General features: G+C 40.8%; 1 protein-coding gene across 8 annotated transcripts in view; it reads left to right on the top strand.

Moving 5' to 3' along the window:
* The window catches only part of psd3l (pleckstrin and Sec7 domain containing 3, like), a 504,243-nt gene extending 494,866 nt beyond the window's left edge, over window positions 1-9,377 (top strand). For all 8 annotated transcript variants that reach the window (XM_060908177.1, XM_060908176.1, XM_060908179.1 and 5 more), the window contains one exon: window positions 6,122-9,377. In XM_060908177.1, coding sequence (XP_060764160.1) covers window positions 6,122-6,322 — 201 coding nt within the window. In that variant the 3' untranslated portion in view covers window positions 6,323-9,377. The remainder of the gene's footprint in view (window positions 1-6,121) is intronic.
* Window positions 9,378-21,576: the final 12,199 nt, after the last annotated feature.

Raw genomic sequence — 21,576 nt, 5'->3', positions numbered from 1 at the left:
TCAGTCTAGATCGTGTCTGGTCCGGTGCTGTGTAAACATTGAGAATACGCGGATACACTGTGCTGAGCTCTAGCTGGCGTCGTCATTGGACAACGTCACTGTGACATCCACCTTCCTGATTCGCTGGCGTTGGTCATGTGACGCGACTGCTGAAAGCCAGCGCGGACTTCCGCCTTGTATCACCTTTCATTAAAGAGTATAAAAGTATGAAAATACTGCAAATACTGATGCAAATACTGCCCATTGTGTAGTTATGATTGTCTTTAGGCTTGCCATCCTTCCACTTGCAAGTGGTAAGTGACGCGCATGCCCGATATGCACTGAGATCACACACACAGCGGCTCAGTCCCGAATCACTGCTCGCGCGCTCTGTGAGCTGCGCAGGGCCGGAGTGCGCACCCTCCAGAGGGCACTCGCTGTTCAGGGCGGAGTGATTTGGAGCGCAGGATGCCTGCGGAGCCGAGCGTATCCGTGTATTGGCGTTGCTATGTGCACGCGAATCGTGTATTGGCGTTGCTGTGTGCACACTAATCGTTTTAAAAACGTTAATCTGATGATCCGCTGATACGGTCTAATGTAAACCCCACCTTAAATCGAAGTTCCAGGAGCGTATTTAGTTCCTGCTCTATAGCAGGTATCTTCTGTGGAGGAATCATTTCCATGGTGTTGCCATATTGTCAGCTGGTCCAGTGCTGTATGAGTAACCTTCTGTCTCAGCATGATGAAAACCTCGGTTTAGTTAACAGGCGTGTCCTAAACCTTACTTTATGTTTGTGGTGACACAGATAAAGCAGAATTTTCTTGACAGTCTGACGTGTCAAACATGAGCGTATGTTTTGTGCAGACTTCCAGTTCTCACCAAGCAAATCTGTTCTCCTCATATCCATGGAGGTTTCCTCTGTTCTCCAGTTTGCTCCTGCATCCCAAAAACATGCTGAAGGTGAATTGGTTACTTGATCTTGCCCGTAGGTGTGAATGAGCCACCCATGGTGCATTTTTGTTTTGCGCCCAGTGTTCCTGAATATTAAGGAATGAAGGTTAACCCTCATATTTACACCACAAAGTCATTCTTGATGTTCGCAGAGTTGCGACACCATACACTTCTGTTGTTTTACATAATGGTCTGTTGTCCCCTGCAGTGTACTGCAATCACAGTGCTTCAAAATTAGCTCCAGAAACATTTAGTTCCTCCAAAAGGAACGGGTCTATGAAGAAATCGTCTTCGTATCTTTTGTGTTTTTTGGGGAAGGCATCGATTCTCCAGGAAACTCCTTTAGGCGTGGAGCAGATCATTAGGGGTGTGTGTGTGTGTGTGTGTGTTAGCCTTTAGTCAGATGCCTAATGCTGCATTAGCTTGTGTGAGGTTTTTAAAGATGTATGTATTTTTGTAAAAGCACAAGTGACGTTACTGTGCATGCTGCTGCTGGTTTTGCTGAAGTGGTTTGTGCAGGATTAGAGTGTGTATGTGTGTGTATGTGCGCGTGACTCCAGGATTTGAAATACAGTAACCTTTTTATGTAAGACAGTGTTGAAGAGCTGTACGTTCTCTACAGGTATAACAGACACGTTCTGACGCCATCTTGCTGCACTCAGGCAGAGCCGTGATGTAGGCGGGAATGTCTAATGATATATGCGGGTACACAGTAATCTTACCTCTGCAAGTCTGTCCTGTTTTTGTGTCAGTCCCTTATTAAGAGCCACACAGTGCTGGAGATATATATATATAACATACAGTAACAGTCGAATTTTGTACACGCCTTCTAACTCAATGTTTTTTCTTTATTTTTATTAATTAAAAGACACGTTATGTCTTAAAGTAATGATGGATGTCGTTTCTCTTTACTTAGTTGAGTGGTTCTTAGCATAATATGGATTACTACAGTTGTGGAATAGGGCTATTTACTGTATTTTTATTATTTACTGTTTACTCTTTGATCTCAAACGCATTAAGAAGGCAAGAAATTGCACTACTTATCTTTTAACGAGGCACCTGTTAATTGAAAAGCATTCCGGGTGACTCCCTCATGACACTGATTAAGATAATGCCAATAGTGTGTAAAGCGTCATCGAGGTAAATGCTGGCTACTTTGAAGAACTGAAAATATGAAACATGGGGGGGTTAAACACTTTTTTTTTTTTTTAAACCTCATAAGTCCATCTGTGTTCCAGATGTTATTTCATAGTTTTGATTTCTTTAGTATTGCTGTACAGTGTAGAAAACAGTCACAATACAGAAAAACCCATACGGTAAATGAGTAGGGGTGTACAAACTTTTGTGTGTGTGTTCACTGGATATGAGCAGTCACGCGCTCTGATTGGCTACTCTACTACTAGATTATCAGCTCATATAGAGGGATTTCACTGACGTCACCCGAAACCGGAAGTAAACAGACCCTGCGCCATATTGGAAGACCAACAAACTCGTGATTAGGGGGAAATAACGGCAGCGGTATGTGAACCCACGAGAATAAAGTGGAGTGGCAAATGACTTAAACAAACAAATCTGAGCTGTTTTATTTATGATTTATTGGCCCAACAGTAGACTTGAAAGAAACCTGTGTGAGACTTGGCAAAAAACTGTGGATATAATGGAGAAGTCTGTGCATGATCTGTGGACATTTTGAGGTAAGCAAACGCAAGAAATTCAGATTTAAAACATGCTAAATTGGCCCCAAGTTGATAACTGTATGAGGAGCAAGCCTCCCAGACTTCTACAATTTAATAATAATAATAATAATTATAATTATAATAATAATTTAGGATGGTTTGGGGCTTGCTCTCCCTCCTCTTATATAAATAAAGCATAGTTGTTGTGTAGACATGTATCATAAATACATATGCATAATTTGGATAAATTAACCTAAATTATGGATACCTTAATAGTAACAAAAAGTATTAATTTTTCAACTGAAAAGATATATTATTAAAAGATATCAACAAGATTACCTTGGCCATAACTATGTGTAGGTTATTCTTAATAACAGCTGTAATATCACGAACCAAGCCACTAACAACATAACTGTAAGCCTGTAGCCCTTTGTAGGCCTTCAAGTCATCAGCAGTGTAGGTACTGGGTGTAAACAACAAATAGTTTACAATGTCTGGGTAGCAAACAGATGGCAGAATTGGTGTCAGGTCCTCCTTATGTTTCCATTCTCCCTTGCCCCGAGTCTTATCATATGGGTCAAACCCATCCATCACAGCCAGTTTCTCCACATACCGTGCCCTTTCTGCAGCTGGTAATGTACTCACATAACCCAAATTATCAGCCATCGTGTCACTTCACTCTCGCTCGTAGTTTGTTTTATATTGTATGTATGTATGTATGTATGTATGTATGTATGTATGTATGTACTTGAGGTCTTCCAATATGGCGCCCTAACAAAATCTCGCAGTACGGTGACGTCACGCGGTAGCCCTCTATACCGCGAGTAGAGAAAAACAAAATGGTAGAGCGTGTTGCTGAACCAACCGAGGACAAAATAAAAACTCCTACTCAAAAACAAAACCCCAAAAAATGTCAAGTATTTAAAAGAAATGGAAATAGCTAAATGAATATAATTTTTTGTTATTGTTGTTTCTGTTTGTTTTCTCCAATATCTCCTGTTTCACACTCCAGCCCAGTTGGTGGCAGTAATGAACCTTTTAAGTTGGTTTGCCAACCGCTAAAAAACCCTAAAGAAGAAGAAAAATAATTTAAAAATACAAAAAAACAACAAAATATGGAATAAAAGTATCTGATGGTAAGAATGTATCTTTTTTTTCAAGAATTATTATTATAGCAGCATTTTTCACAAATTGCTACTGTCATTTTGCCAGTTTAAAATGCCCTGTTTCTCAAAATCCAGTGAATATGGATAGAATAAAAGTTATTCCACTCAATCTCACTGGAATTTCATGAAATTTTTTTTTCATAATTCAAAAAGGTAAACTTCTATGTATTCTATATTCATTATACATAATGTAAAATATTTCAAGGCTTTTTTTTTTATTTTGATGATCATGGCTTATAGCTCATGAAAATCGGAAATCCACTATCTCAAAATATTAGAGTATTTCATTTCGAGTTTGTGTAAGACAGTATAAATACCGTGTATCTCTTGGTCTAGTTCAGTACTCACAATCATGGGGAAGACTTGCTGACTTGACAGTTGTCCAGAAGACGATCATCGAAACCCTCCACAAGGAGGGTAAACCACAGAAGGTCATTGCTGAAAATGCTGGCTGGAAAAGGTGCGCAAGCAACAGGCATGACTGCAGCCTTGAGAGGATTGTCAAGAAAAGTTGATTCAAGAACTTGGGAGCGCTTCATAAGGAGTGGACTGAGGCTGGAGTCAGTGCATTAAGAGCCACCATGCACAGGCGTCTTCAGGAAAGACGTTCATACGGAGCTTTCATACTATAAAACATCAGAGGATCTGGCGAGCTGGTCAGGCTCACTCAGCAGGTTTTTCTGTACGTTTGTACAGGTTGGCTGTTGAGCTGAGAAACGCCTATTTGGGTTTTGGCTTGTGTAATTGACTATGCTGGAAACACCTCATGGATGTACTGGGACGCATCCTCAGTGATGTATCCTGGGGTCCTCGAGTGTTTCGGGTCTCGCAACATCATACACCCTCACCCAGGCGACCTAGCCGGGGTTGATCAAGCCCCGACTTGCGTCCCAGTAGCAGTCCACGGATCACCCCTTTTAATCCAAAGCCACCGTGTGGCTTTCTCTGCGGCTTCGCTTGCGGATGCAATGGCCCTCTTCTTAGCTGCTCCTACAATGCCCAAGCGACTCAGGACTTTGCAGAGGGAGCGCCCTGCAAAACCCCTACATCCGACTTCTATGGGCTCGTAGAAGGTTCTCCAACCTCTCTCCCTGCACTCCTCCACCAGCTCCTGGTACTTGGCTCTTTTCCTCTCATTGGCCCCCTCAAGACTCTCTTCCCAGGGAACTGTTAGTTCCAGAATGATGAGGTGTTTTGAAGCCTCAGATGTTATCACCACGTCTGGACAGAGAGTTGTTGCTGCCACATTACAGGTTGGCTGTTGAGCTGAGAAACGCCTATTTGGGTTTTGGCTTGTGTAATTGACAGACTATTATGAAGCTGTTCTCTTTCATTTTAAGCTGAGGATATGTGATGAATAAAGACCAATTTATGCTGACAACCCAGTCCTCGCAGATGGCGTCTGCGAAGCCCCCCCCGCTTCGCAGACGCTCTGCGCGCACCTCCCAAAATTTGTGACCACCGCAGACAGCCTCGCAGACAGCGTCGCAGACAAGAGGGCTCTGATTGGTCCACTCTACATCCGCTGTACACGCACTTCCGCTTCCCTACTTCTCCGGCTTGGTTTGGTTTCACGACCGCCATTTTTAAAAACACGAGCGAAGATGGAGCAGCACGAAGAGCGGTTGATCGAGGAAGTGAGGAAGTATGTACATCTATACGACTCCAGTTCTAGTCATTATAAGGACAGCGCATTATAAGGACAGCGGTGTTGAATGACCTGTTGCTCAGTAACCGGAAGATAAACACTCCACTAACCACACCCACCAACTACTCCTAGCGATTTCGCAACTTCGTGCCCCCTTGCACTGTGGCGGTGAATAACATCGCGCACGCCTATACACGCCTATACTCCCCGCTCAACGATAAATTACAACTGTCTGCAAAAAGCTATCTGCGAAAGCCTTGTCGCAAGAGCATGCAGAGGCCTTAAGTCAGAGATGCACATCTGTCTCGGACATTGCTGCTGCTGACTAATCGTGCAGCGCTAAAAGTGTATTCTTTCAGCAAGAAAACTGCTTTTTAAAAACCTGCTTTATTTTGATTTGGTCTTGAAATTAAATTATTTGAAATTTGCACACTGTCTTTTAATTAGTGTGTAGTCTTCTGAAATTAAACGCATTATTATTTTTGCTCTGTAATGGTGAGTAAAAATGGAGTGTTTTATTTAAAAAGAAACTTGCATTAAAGTACTATGATTTTAATTATATTCCAAAAAAGTACAATGAGAGTGAATCATGTACTGAAATACTGCATCCAGAGTACGTGTTTTTTGTTTTGTTTTTTTCCCCTTTCCAGTTCTGGAGCTGATCCTAATTTTAAAGGCCGTCTGTCTTTGCCATTTGCAGGAGAACCGTTACGAGACGTACGTGAAGCTGTTGAAGGATGGCGTGAAGGAGCTCCTGAGTGCTAAAGAGAACGATGCAGCTCTGAAGAAATCCCAGTCCAGCCCCCACCTCAACCAGGAGTCCCAGCCTGCTGCGGCCAAAATCAAGCGCAACACGTCCGAGAGGAAGGACTACCGTCCCGAGACGCCCAAGGTCACATAGGCAGCGTGTCTTCAGCCCTCTTGAAAACAAGAGCCATTCTTCACGACATGTGAATATATTTTAATGTAATTTATTATCTGCCACTGTTGTAAACGGAAAACTGTTGTGTAAAATGTAATTGAATTGATCCTCGTCCTCTTTAGATTGACTGGTGCTCGTGTAGCTGTTTGTAGGAGACATTACTTACATCTGTGTGGTCCTTTTAATTTCGTTTCAGTGTCCTAGACATTGTTGCAGTTGTCACTGTCGTGATGAGCGTGTGATTTTCCTCGCGAGACGTTCGCTCGATTCGTTCCCGCCGTGTCGCGTCTCGAAACTCGATTCGCCTTTCACTCAAGAGGAGTAGTGTTTTCTCGCCTACAGTTTAGTGCCGATTTCCACAGCAGTTTCTTTGTGCATACAGTAGGCAGTAGACGTACGTGTTCTTTCTCTGAAGGTCATTTTAGTACGGAAATGAAGTTTATAGGCAGGTAAGGCTTCCAGAGAGAACGGACAGGAGACTCGAATGCTCGAGAGAAACCTTCTTTAAGGACCTCCGAGATTTTTCTTTTCTTTTTTCCTCATTACAGTGACGCATCAGGATGTAAATACAGGAACGCAGTGCATCTGGTCATGATCAACAACTCGGCGCAGTTAGCAGTTTAATTCTTTATTACTATAGAAAAACTAAGAGATACCCAAATCTCTCTCTCTCTCTCTCAATTGTACCAGCATGTTACATCAGTTTAGAAAATATAATAAAAGCCAGTTCATGATTTTAAAATGATCAACCTGAGGTACTTAAGTGATCATTTGAAGCAAAGTTGAGTTGTATGTACAAAACACGGCTTTTCAGACTTGCGGAATGATGTCCATCATTGGTGCAGGGTGAGCCAATTATTTTTTTAAGCTCTTAAAATAAAAAGTATTCTGCCTTTTTTTTTTTTTTTTGCGTAGTGTAAATGCCAATGCTCTTTTATTGTATTTTATAATCTTATATATTTGGATTTATAATTCTCAGTTCAGGACATTATTGTTGTAAAAATGAAATTAGTATTTATAGTGCACTTTATGACTTAGTTCTTCTGTTTGAGTATTTAGAGCTTTATTAAAAAAAAAAAAAAATAGTCGTAGTGACGCATTTCTTGGCTACATCACAGATTTTTTTTTTTTTCCCAGGCCGTGTAAATCGTGTTTAGCTTCTTGAAGGTACTGAGCTGAATGTACGTTCATTTTTTTTCCTCCTCTATCAGCTCGATAACGCTGTAGTGTGTTAGTTCGTCAATGGTTCTGTAGTTTTGCCCTCATGTAGGTTGTGCAAAGACAAGGTTTCCTTTAAGGAGGCTGTTTACGATGCTGTATAACAAGGAATGATCACCGTTGGTGATGTTGCTCTTGATTTTCATTAGGCAAAGGATTGAACACTATGAACGTTTTGACACTTCCATTGCTAATTGCACAAGCTGTCTGTCACAGATCCACATCATTTTCAGTTACCGAAGGTTTGAATTGAATTCGAATGCGTATTGAATTAGAAGTATAGTCAGGCTGTTTTGAAGATATTTTGAGTTAGTTTATGCAAATCCCTCCAGTCATAAACGATGTTTACTTGAACTATACGTATTAAAATATGTAGGACACTTTATTTTTATTATATTATATTTAGGATCTTTTTTTATTGTTTAGTTAGTACATACGGAGTGATGAATGTGAGCAGTGAAGTATGGATCGGACGGTTACAGTTTCTTATCGCAGGCTCACTCAGAACAGCGTTTCTGATGTTTTTGTGTCGCTTTTGCTCCATGACTGCTACACAGTAAGCTTCGTTATCCGCGCTTTGTTTCTGCTCATACCACTATTTTTAAACAACGGTGAGGATTTTAATATTTAAGCACTTAATACTATGTACTTGCAACTTTTCTGCTTTCACTTTCGCTAAGGTAGTGTTCAGAGATTTAAAAGGTTTTTCTCCCACGTTTTGGGAGATGGCATTAAGAGGACGTCCTCCTTCATATTGTTCATTTATGATTACATACAGTATACTGACCAAATAGTTTCCTTGTTGATAGAGAATATTTTTATTTCAGCAGCGCTCCTTTACCGGTAAAGAATTGAATAGTTCTTACTTAGTAATTAATTTTGATAGAAAGATGGCAGGAAGAGACACAAAAAAAAAAACAACAACCCTGAAACGTACGGTTAAAAGACAAACACGTGTATATGTTCATTTTATTTTAAATGTCATTTTCAACACATCTGTTGCAGGTTTTTGGTTTTTTAAATCACAGTTGTATCTAATTCCAGCCACATCAACTTCAAGTAATAATCCTATTCAAACTGGAATGTACAAAACTGAACAGTGTACATTAGGAAAGGTCTAAAGTTATTGCCTTATGAAGAAAAAAAAAAAGAATTCTCAAATAGCTCCAAGCTTCGTCAGTTTGCCGTAGCAAACCTCGTGATAACGTTGTAGTCGAGACCACTTCGTCCATGTCCAGATCAGACGAGAGTTCCGAGCGGATTCAGGGCATAGTTGAGACCAAAGCAGGACACGTTCCCTGTTAAAACGGATAACTGACAGGATTTAGAATGACTGGACAGGACGGGGCTCAGGAGAGGGTTAAGATTTGGGTTACTGGATGCCATTGTGACAAGGCTGAGTATAAAATCTGAGCATCAAGTCAGACACCGATTATTATTATTATTATTATTATTATTATTATTAAACTCTATTCTCTTGTCATGCGTGTTCGGATCGAATTGGAGAGCAGCTGACTCTGTACATACTCGCACCTCAGTAGACAGTGATGCACCTTAGCCTTCTGATGGACTGTTTGGTCTCCAAACACCACTTAGAAATCTCTCTCAAAGCTGTGATCTTGTACAATCCTTTAACTCTGTAAATGCTGTTCAATATAACTGTCGCTCTGTGTTCAGAGTCCACTTTCCGCTTGTTCAAGTGATCTCTTGGTATGAGAGCGTGTCTTACGCCCTGTAGCCAAGATCAGGGACACAGTGCTGGTGTCATACAAACTGTAGACGGTTTCAGTGAATAAAATACAGTATTGAATTCAAATTTTGCTCTTGTTGTTTTTCTTCTCTTTTTGCTTGGTGCAAAAAGAATTCCCTTTCTTGCTGTATACATCGCTAATACGTCAGGAAAGCAATTGGCTCGAAAATGTAGGTGTCTGGAAATGAGTGAGCTAATGAAAAGATCTGGGCTTCATTGAAATGCTCTTAGCCAAGGTAACTGCACAGCTTCCTACAGACGATGCATAAGAAAATACCAAGTAACCCATGGCAACACAAGAGCCAAGAGCTGATTTAATGAAACAATATCAATGCTACGCGCTGTATAAATGTAGCACTTTTAAAGTGTTTTTGTTCATCACCCTGCCTCTTTCAAGCAGATGACCCTATTATTTAATTCACAGTTGCTATGGAGCCGAATCATTACAATCTGTAAGATGAGAACTGTTTCTCACAGTTTACAGGAGTGTATGACAAATAATTCAGAGCTGCTTTTCAAATAGAGTTGTGAATTTCTGACTTGTTCAGCTTGGATATTTTTTATTACAGCACAAATCTACTGTATGATCATTCGTTCATCCATTCATTTCTCGGTACATTACGTTATATTAATGGTATTTAGCAGACGCTCTTATCTAGAGCGACGTACAACATACCCAGAGCAGCCTGGGGAGCAGTTGGGGGTTAGGTGCCTGGCACAAGGGCACTTCAGCCAGCTGGTCCAGGGAATTGAAGAAGAACTTTATTCATCACACGTACACTTGTGAAATTTCCTCTCTGCATTTAACCCATCTGAAGCGGTCAACACACACAAGTGAGCAATGAGCGCGCACACATACCCAGAGCAGTGGGCAGCCATACTACAGCAGTTGGGGGCCTCACTCAAGGGCACCTCAGCCCAAGGCTGCCCCATGTTAACCTAACTGCATGTCTTTGGACTGTAGGAAACCCACACAGACACGGGGAGAACATAGAAACTCCACACAGAAAGGCCCCCGTCAGCCACTGGGCTTGAACCCAGAACCTTCTTGCTGTGAGGCGACAGTGCTAACCACTACGCCACTCAAACTGGCAACCTTTTGGTCCAAAAGCTGCTTCTCTAACCATTATTCTTCCCAGAATGTCTTTTGTATGCTGTAACATTGCAATTTCCCTTCACTGGAACTGCTCCTTCTTTCAGCTGCGTCCCGTTAGGGGTCACCACAGCAGATCATCCGCTTCTATCCGACCTGCATATTTGATTTGGCATAGGTTTTACACTGGACACAACTCTCCCCGATCTATCCGGGCATGGGAACTGCACTAAGTATGCACTGGCAATCGAACCGGCGACCTTTTGGTTCCAAAGCTGCTTCTCTATCCATTAGGCCATGACTTCCCCCAGTAACCACTTCATCCTGGTCAGGCTCATGCTCGATCTGGAACCTCTCCTGGGAACAGTGAGGTGAGAATACACCCTGGATGGGACACCAATCCATCACACACTCATTCACATACAGTAAGAACATTGGAACCAGGCCCTGGAGTTGCATCATCAGTTTTGCCCACAACTTTCTACATTTTCTCCAGACAGGGTTTTCTTACTGATGTTAATATCCATCCATTCTGTTAACGGTTGGATTTTGAAGGTGATGGCGGTACATTTAAGTAGGTTGTAGGTTCAAATCCCAGCACTGCAAAACCGCCACTGTATGGTACGAGAGCAAAACCCTTCCAAAACTCCTCTTCATCTTCTCAAGTCAGTTGGAAGTTGTTTTGTATAAAAGTGTCTGTCAAATGAGTACATGTGCCTGCAGGTCCTTAAGTCTTGATTTGTCGGAAGATTACATGTGGCAAAATAACAAAAGGCCTGAATAATCATGTTAATCTTACTAACCTCACAAAATGAGCAGGTGTCATGGCTTTCCTTAAGGTGAATATTCACAAAGCTACTATGCTGTAAAGCTTCTTCAAAAATGCAAGATGTTGAATGCTGTATTTTTATCCTTGCATAGAATTAGCATGAATTAAATGTGTTCTATGAGTGAGTGTTTTATTTATATTGGGTATGTCACCAGTGCGAATCTGGTCCATTGAAGAAAAAAGTTTTAAAAGTCCACTATGTAGGATTCAACCAACGTAATGCCCCTCCATTACCCCTCATTTTCTAATGTACGGTGACCATCAGGTGCCCGTAGTGTACTTCCGATGCTTACGTTCACACACCTTTGCTTTTTCTCATGCTAAATAATAAGTACGATCCTCCATTTTTTAGCTCATCCGGCCGTAGGCCAGGCCGAATGAGCTTATGCGATCAAGGTCTGTCCATCATTATCATCATCCGTCCACAATTTACAAAAATCGCTACTCTTACAGCCCAGGAGTAATAGGGTTATACCCGGAACAAATTAGTAACAAGCTGAAAATTTCAGAATATGTTCAGAATACCTTTAGGAATAACATACTAAAAGTCCCCGGAAATCCCCCTTGTGCTCTCTGAGAAATTCAAGATGGCGTCCAAAATGGCTGCCAAATGGAGATCTGCCCATATCTCAGGCCCAAAACAAAATATTAATGCAATTAAAAGGTCAGAATATATGTTTTGTAGGGTAGGAGAGTAAATTCCAACATGTGTGTATTAATTACATTGTGTATTAACATTATATAATAACAATGTACACATTATTATAACAGTATATTTGTGTATAATGTGTTCGCTTGCCATGTCTGGTTAGATTGTCATATTTTTGGCACTTCACCAGTTCACATTTATGAATGTGCACAGTACTATGAATGTGTGTAGGTTTCATCCAGTCCGATCCTTGAATCAAGTATCAATCTTGAAACGCCCTGGCCCATAAATTCACATCCAAGAAGAAATAACAATGACTGTTATGACAAAATAATCGTTATGGTATCATGAACATATCTCATATGTTTTTGAAATGGCTTCAGTTCTTAATGTTTAGGACTAATAATTACAGACTTATAATTGTAAATCTATACATGTGCTATTTAATGTACACTACTGATTATAGAGTGTGGATCCATTGGTTACTCGTTCACTCCGTATCATCCTATTCTGTTCACAAAACAACAAACACAATTACTAGGGGTTGGAGCACTTATTTTCATTAATATTAATTAAAGTAAATTGGTGGTGTAAAATGAAAAATGGCATGTTAAAAGGTCATGCTGAGTTCAGTCATTTTTAAAAGGTCATGCTGAGTTCAGTCATTTTTTGTCCGAACACACTGGCATTGCTAGTAGTAAAGACTGGCGCTAGAAACTCAAAGATTAATTTTTTTCCACCCTTAAACAAGCTTGAATAAATTCCCTACTTCATTGATGGTACAACAAAGGTCCAAGCATTACAACTGAGGCACTGAGAAGTGTTTAAGTCTACTCATTGTTTATAAGCAAGAGCTTTTATTGAGGCAGACCTTTTTGTCATGAAAGTCGCCGGAATGTTGAAGAAGTGTACTGAAACAGCTTGCCATTGTAGTTTTAGAAGATAGAGTTCTCAAATTTAATTTCCCTTTAATATTTTATCAAAGCTTAAAGATGCACTAAATATTAAGGAAATTGATGTCTAATTGTTGTCTTACATTATGTTCATTTATGTACGTAGCCTACTAAGCTAATCTGTCAATCATGTCAACCATCAAATTCCATGTAATTTCCACATTAATGACCTTGTAATCTTGGTTAATTTTAATTTTAACAGTGTGACAATGGTGAATTTGCATTGCTTGTATGAGAGAACATATAATTTAACATTTTAATTGCATTTATATTATGCTTTATCCCTGAGATATTGAAAAATCTCCAATCGGCGGCCATTTTGGACGCCATCTTGAATTTCTCAGAGAGCACAAGGTGGATTCCCGGGGACTTTTAGTATGTTATTCCTGAGGGTATTCTGAACATATTCTGAAAAATTCAGCTTGTGACTAATTTGTTCCGGGTTGGACTCAATTTTGAGCTAATGCTCTTGGGCTATTACAGGATTGACTGGATTTTGACCAAACTTGCCAATCTTCCCTAGGTGGGTGTGCATAAAAGTAAAGATGGTGGCGCCACCTGTCATATTTATGATTTTATGGGCATCTCGTCACATTACACGCTACTGTTCGTAAACTGCCAAGATGTTTTCACTGAAACTCACCCAGAAGACTCTAAAGACACATACCAACAAGAATTGTTCACCAGGTGGCGCCACCTACCATGGATGAAGCCACAGAGGGGTCACGTGCAATTTCATGAAAATCACTACTCCTCCCACAGGATTGATCAGATTTCAAACTCGCGCACAACAACAGTGGCCGGTATGAGCTACAGCCTCATTTGAGACTATTTTTCAAGATTTGGATTGTCAAACATGTAAACCAGCACCAGCAAACACTGATTCCTCTTCTTTCTTTCTTCCTTCTTTCCGGATTCACACTGCCACTTGTAAAAAAAAACAAAATGCAGAAGGTGCTCTGTAGAGGTTTGTATGTTCTGAGTAGGTATGTCACCAGTGCAAATCTGGTCCATTGAAGAAAAAAGTTTTAAAAGTCCACTATGTAGGATTCAACCAACGTAATGCCCCTCCATTACCCCTCATTTTCTAATGTACGGTGACCATCAGGTGCCCGTAGTGTACTTCCAATGCTTACGTTCACACACCTTTGCTTTTTCTCGTGCTAAATAATAAGTACGATCCTCCGTTTTTTAGCTCATCCGGCCGTAGACCAGGCCGAATGAGCTTATGCGATCACACGCCGTCTGTCCATCATTATCATCATCCGTCCACAATTTACAAAAATCGCTACTCCTCTTATAGGATTGACTGACTGGATTTTGACCAAACTCGCCAATCTTCCCTAGGTGGGTGTGCATAAAAGTAAAGATGGTGGCGCCACCTGTCATATTTATGATTTTATGGGCATCTCGTCACATTACACGCTACTGTTCGTAAACTGCCAAGATGTTTTCACTGAAACTCACCCAGAAGACTCTAAAGACACATACCAACAAGAATTGTTCACCAGGTGGCGCCACCTACCATGGATGAAGCCACAGAGGGGTCACGTGCAATTTCATGAAAATCACTACTCCTCCCACAGGATTGATCAGATTTCAAACTCGCGCACAACAACAGTGGCCGGTATGAGCTACAGCCTCATTTGAGACTATTTTTCAAGATTTGGATTGTCAAACATGTAAACCAGCACCAGCAAACACTGATTCCTCTTCTTTCTTTCTTCCTTCTTTCCGGATTCACACTGCCACTTGTAAAAACACAAAATGCAGAAGGTGCTCTGTAGAGGTTTGTATGTTCTGAGTAGGTATGTCACCAGTGCAAATCTGGTCCATTGAAGAAAAAAGTTTTAAAAGTCCACTATGTAGGATTCAACCAACGTAATGCCCCTCCATTACCCCTCATTTTCTAATGTACGGTGACCATCAGGTGCCCGTAGTGTACTTCCAATCCTTACGTTCACACACCTTTGCTTTTTCTCGTGCTAAATAATAAGTATGATCCTCCGTTTTTTAGCTCATCCGGCCGTAGACCAGGCCGAATGAGCTTATGCGATCACACGCCGTCTGTCCATCATTATCATCATCCGTCCACAATTTACAAAAATCGCTACTCCTCTTATAGGATTGACTGACTGGATTTTGACCAAACTCGCCAATCTTCCCTAGGTGGGTGTGCATAAAAGTAAAGATGGTGGCGCCACCTGTCATATTTATGATTTTATGGGCATCTCGTCACATTACACGCTACTGTTCGTAAACTGCCAAGATGTTTTCACTGAAACTCACCCAGAAGACTCTAAAGACACATACCAACAAGAATTGTTCATCAGGTGGCGCCACCTACCATGGATGAAGCCACAGCGGGGTCACGTGCAATTTCACGAAAATCACTACTCCTCCCACAGGATTGATCAGATTTCAAACTCGCGCACAACAACAGTGGCCGGCAAACACTGATTCCTCTTTCTTTCTTTCTTCCTTCCTTCCGGATTCACACTGCCACTTGTAAAAACACAAATTGCAGAAGGTGCTCTGTAGAGGTTTGTATGTTCTGAGCTACTGGACCCGTGCTCTATATAGGTATAAAGGGCTCATTCTGAGTTCACCAAAACACAACAGTTTGTAGTTACAGGTAATTATACTTTAATGAAAACATACTTATGAATAGTATACTCCATTGCTGCTCATAGATCCCCCTAAATCCTACATAGTGCACCTTTAAAAATGAAGTTCTTGGGTTGTACTGTATATATGTAGACACCGTGATAAAAGCAGCGCTGATTCACAGCATAAACAGCAGAGACAGACTTTCTGGTACAAAGTGAGGCACAGCAGGAAACAGAGCGAGTGTCAGGGAGCGAACGAGGAGACGTAGAAGGAGCTTTTAAGTTGTGACGTGTCGCAAGCAATTGGTGGAAGAAAAAAAAAAAAGCCCTGAAACTAGAGGCACCGCATCCATCAGTAAGAGAAGCACATTAGACCTGCGTGTCGGTAATCAGGTGCACAGTTTCTAATGTTTCTAATGGATCTCATTCAGAGCAAGGAGCAAGACCATCAACAACAAACTGCCTGCGAGGAAATCAGTGTTTACACACACATACAAAGCCAGGAAGTATTCTGGCGCAGTTGGCAGCTGAGCATCCGTAATTAAATCCTTTTCGGAGCAATAATTATTATTTTAAGTCCTGACATGCTAATAATCTGGCCCCTATGTACTCTTTTTGCTGCTTGATAACTTCTATTTCATAGTGTCACATACATGATCTTAAACATCAACCTCTGCAATGTTACTATTTAATGTTACTTATATAAGCATAGTACATACGTAAACACACGTACATGTAGATAAAAGTTACATAAGTAGGCTGTACTGATTGGAAACGGTTGCTTGGAAACCCGTCGTTGCGATGCACTTCACATGATGGAGAGCTGAGGAAGGAGCGAGGAGCTGATGCCAGTAAGTATGGGTTTACTTCAGCAAGCACTCAGCCACCGTTATACTGAAAAATCACTGATTGTAAAAGTGCATGCACTGCTCTGTACAGCTTTAATGAACGTGCCTGAAGGAGGAAACGTGTGATGAGGCACATCTTCAGTGCTGCATGACACACAAACAAACACTGGATTCATGTGCTTTAAGCTGGACTTTTACTGAAAACGCATACCTTCTGTGACTTATAACAATGTAAATACCATGTTTGAAAATGTTATTTTACATAAAACAACAAAAATGAGACAACCCATATTGTAAATTAGCCAAGGAATATGCTCACCGGCCACTTTATTAGAAACACCCGTACACCTGCCGTTTTATGCCGTTCTCTAATCAGCCGATCCCTTGACAGCAGCACAATGCATAAAACCATGCAGATACAAATCAAGAGCTTCACGTTCACTTCAAACATCAGAACGGGGAAAATGATTGCGATCTCAAAGTGCAGCGTTCACTGTGGCATGGGTGTTGTTTTCAGCCAGATGGACTGGTTTGAGTATTTCAGAAACTACTGATCTCCTGGGGTTTTCACACACAACAGTCTCTAGAGTTTACACAGAGTGGTGCGAAAAGCAAAAAACATTGAGTGAGCGACAGTTCTGTGGGTGGAAATGCCTTGCTGATAAGAGAAGTCAGAGGAAAATGGCCAGATTGGTTCGAGCGGCCAGGAAGGACATAACGACTCAGAGCAACTCTTTACAACCGTGGTGAGCAGAAAAGCATCTCCGCATGCAACAGCAGAAGATCACATTGGGTTCCGCTCCTGCAGCCAAGAACAGGAATCTTAGAATCAAAAACAAGTTCTTATTAAAGTGGCCGGTGAGTGTAAGGGAAAGGGCTTTTTTTGTTGTTGTTTTTTAATGCGTTTTATTTTTCTTATACCACAGCAATCTATCAATTATTTATTTATAATTTATTCAAGAATAGCAAGTCCTACGGTTTATCTGTTTACATGTAATGTTTCAGAACATCCACAAGACAAGTACTTCCTGTTATCACTTACATTACAGCAGCTATAAACAGTCCATTCCCTCATTAACCTCTCCCCCTGAAGCTGGTAAGACAAAAATATGCAGCTTGTCATCTCATCTCATTATCTCTAGCTGCTTTATCCTGTTCTACAGGGTCGCAGGCAAGCTGGAGCCTATCCCAGCTGACTACAGGCGAAAGGCGGGGTACACCCTGGACAAGTCGCCAGGTCATCATAGGGCTGACACATAGACACAGACAACCATTCACACTCACATTCACACCTACGGTCAATTTAGAGTCACCAGTTAACCTAACCTGCATGTCTTTGGACTGTGGGGGAAACCGGAGCACCCGGAGGAAACCCACGCGGACACGGTGAGAACATGCAAACTCCGCACAGAAAGGCCCTCGCCGGCCACGGGGCTCGAACCCGGACCTTCTTGCTGTGAGGCGACAGCGCTAACCACTACACCACCGTGCCGCCTGCAGCTTGTCATGTTACCAAGAAACCTAGAAGTGCAAAATCCATTATCTTGAAGATGTTCCAATGTTGGAAAACTTATCCTTGGAGTTCTGCCTCTGTTACTGACACTAGTGCTGACGCCGGGGACTCCTTCCATAAATGTAATTAAACATCTCGTCATAGTAAACTTCACCATATCAACAACAACTGTCCTCGTGCAAATTGTTACGATAGAATGAGTGCATTAATATAAACCTATGATTTGAATTACAGCCAGCATTGCTGTCTGAGCTACTGTTACAGAAAATAAATCAATGCCTTCTGACCAATCAGAATTGAGAATTTAAAGGAGAACTAAAGGCAAATTTATCAAAATTCTATTTCTCATTTTATTAAATATAGGAATGCATTTTTGATCGCTATTTTGTCACTGCTATAGCAAGTTATGAGTGTTTGAAATCTGCTCTGTAATATATCAGTCCATATGTCAAAGCAATGGCCGTAAACGAGATTCGTTGAGACCTGTGCGAGACATCGTAGGACGGAAGTAAAACGCACATCGGAAATCAAAGTGACCAACATCTGCCAACGTTGTCAAAAGATGCGCGCGCCCTCTTTCGAATGCTGACGTAATCAAGCCAGAAGTTTTGTTTGTTTTGATAGCAATCAGGAAAGTTTGAAAAACGTAGGCAGTAATCGTCATTTAAACTCGTTTTTGTGCAATATTTCGTTTGGAAAATAGTTTTCAAAATGGCGGCGCTGACACTTCACGTTTTGAAGTCTCGCACAAGTCTCGTGAAGATCGCGCGGATAAGCGATGCCTGCCGTGGACCAAACGAACTAAACGAACACGGCTAAAAACCGAACAGGCCGATAAGTATAATATTTAATTGCAATTAGTTGCCAATACGAGTCACGATATAAGGTTACTAAAACCGAAAAACACGTTAATTAAGAAATAAAGCAAGTTTAAAAATGACTTCAGTTCTCCTTTAACAGTACCATGGTATAAGTAATCGTACACTAATCCTTAACAACTGAATCTAATCGAGTCTCCTATAACCAGCTAAATGTACTTCAAATTCAAATAAGTTGACCTCTTTATTATTGAAAAGTAACATGCCTTCTTTAAAGGTTATTGTTATGAAAAACTTACTTTTTCAGTGCTTGTGTACATACACTACCGTTCAAAAGTTTGGGGTCACTTTGAAATGTCCTTATTTTTGAAAGAAAAGCACTGTTCTTTTCAATGAAGATCACTTTAAACTAATCAGAAATCCACTCTATACATTGCTAATGTGGTAAATGACTATTCTAGCTGCAAATGTCTGGTTTTTGGTGCAATATCTCCATAGGTGTATAGAGGCCCATTTCCAGCAACTCTCACTCCAGTGTTCTAATGGTACAATGTGTTTGCTCATTGCCTCAGAAGGCTAATGGATGATTAGAAAACCCTTGTACAATCATGTTAGCACAGCTGAAAACAGTTGAGCTCTTTAGAGAAGCTATAAAACTGACCTTCCTTTGAGCAGATTGAGTTTCTGGAGCATCACATTTGTGGGGTCGATTAAATGCTCAAAATGGCCAGAAAAATGTCTCGACTATATTTTCTATTCATTTTACAACTTATGGTGGGAAATAAAAGTGTGACTTTTCATGGAAAACACAAAATTGTCTGGGTGACCCCAAACTTTTGAACGGTAGTGTACATTTGGGTATCTGGAGCCTACCAACCCACAAACTCTGAAATAAGGCACCCAGTCAGTTTCTTTTGTGCTGCCCATTTCAGAATGTCCCAAGTGGAGCTTATTAGAATTATCCCGCCCTCTTATCTGAGTCTCTCCACTCATGCTTGAGATATGCCTTTGTGAACGAATATTCATGAGGAAAGTGCTACCTGATTGTCAACAGAAGAGGGGGTGGGGTGAGCAGTGGCTTATTATCATTTAAAGGAACAGGCACTCAAATCAGCCATTTTGAACAGGGCTGTTTAGACAGGGGGAGAAAGGAGCTTTGGTGCTTTATGCTTGGGGTATTGGGAACTGTGTCAGCTTGTGGAAAATGAGTATAATATGTCTCCTTTAACCTCCTAGGGCTTAGCGGTCACATGCGTGGACAGCACTTTATGGAAATTCGGAACAAGAATCCACATATCCACATATTTTTCTCTAAAAGTACATCTTATCAAAAGATGATGCTTAGTTTTTATTCTAATCAGGTTCTAATAAGCCCAAATAGCAAAGAGAAATAAAAAAATGCATGTAAAAAAACAGCTTGGGCCTTAGGAGGTTAAGTTACATTACATGGTATTTAGCAGACACTGTTATCCAAAGTGATGCACGAGGAGTGCAAAAGTCAGGGACACGAAGTGCTGAGCTTTTAGACAAGAAAGTTCTAGTGCCAACTGAACAAGTGACAGCACTGCCTGGTGTCATATTCTGGTGAAATACCAATCCTCAAACAGCCAAGGAAACAAACCAACCATAAAGTATAACTAAAGTTCTTTCTATCCCAAATATGATATTCAAAATAAAGTGACTCAGTTACTCAGAAGTTGCTAAATAAAATGATCAACCAAAAATCGCACTGTTTCAGAGCACGTCGGCAATGCGCCTATAGAAACGTATTACACATTTGGCACGATTTTGAAAGTGTTACTGGGTAAACATGAGAAGGTCCATAAATGTCAGTCAGTAACTGTCAGACAATGACACTAAATATTCTTAAAGCAGAACCTATTTAAAACCTGCACATTTAATCAATGATGGAGAGAAAGAAGAAGGATGGCTGATGTTCATTTAAAGAACAGCAAATCGTTTTCATGAAGAGCTCTTCGCGTTCATTAGGAAAGCCAAAATTCTCAGATTGTTCCTCAGCTAATGGCTGTAATTACTGCCAAACTGATTCACTTGTCCTTTGTTGGTCCCTTTAGCTAAATGTCTCTTCTGCAACACAAAGGTCACACTCACAAAAACAAGATGTAGGATGCTTCAGCCTTGAATAATCCATCAGTCGAGTTTATATAAGCAAACAGAGACTGTGCTGTGTTACACAGAGGAGTTCTTCATGGCTACAAATGAATATTGCAATAAGTGCCAGCAGCTCCTTTATCTCTGATTCAATAAGAAACTAAAGACAAGAAAACAGGCTTAACCCCGCTCAGCATGGTGCAAGAAGTCATCGATCTGTTCTGCAGTGAAGAATGCAAGCATACAGACGCACGTGATCCATCCAGGAAAAGAAAGCACCTTGTTACAGCAGGTAACAGATGGGATTAAATCATGCAGACAGTTTAGATGGATCATCTACGATCTCCTCTTTGATCCTCTTTTAGAAGGTGAAAGTATCTTTGCCAAGTAAACTTAAGTTTCCACAGTCTATATTTTATATGTATAGTGGTGCTTGAAAGTTTGTGAACCCTTTAGAATTTTCTATATTTCTGCATAAATATGACCTAAAACATCATCAGATTTTCACACAAGTCCTAAAAGTAGATAAAGAGAACCCAGTTAAACAAACAAGACAAAAATATTATACTTGGTCATTTATTTATTGAGGAAAATGATCCAATATTATATATCTGTGAGTGGCAAAAGTATGTGAACCTTTGCTTTCAGTATCTGGTGTGACCCCCTTGTGCAGCAATAACTGCAACTAAACATTTCCGGTAACTGTTGATCAGTCCTGCACACCAGCTTGGAGGAATTTTAGCCCATTCCTCCGTACAGAACAGCTTCAACTCTGGGATGTTGGTGGATTTCCTCACATGAACTGCTCACTTCAGGTCCTTCCACAACATTTCCATTGGAT

This window comes from Neoarius graeffei, chromosome 25 (assembly GCF_027579695.1).
Source record: "Neoarius graeffei isolate fNeoGra1 chromosome 25, fNeoGra1.pri, whole genome shotgun sequence".
NCBI classification, from domain to species: Eukaryota; Metazoa; Chordata; class Actinopteri; order Siluriformes; family Ariidae; genus Neoarius; species Neoarius graeffei.
The sequence above is the reverse complement of the archived record's forward strand: the minus strand, read 5'-3'. Positions and strand labels throughout refer to the sequence as shown.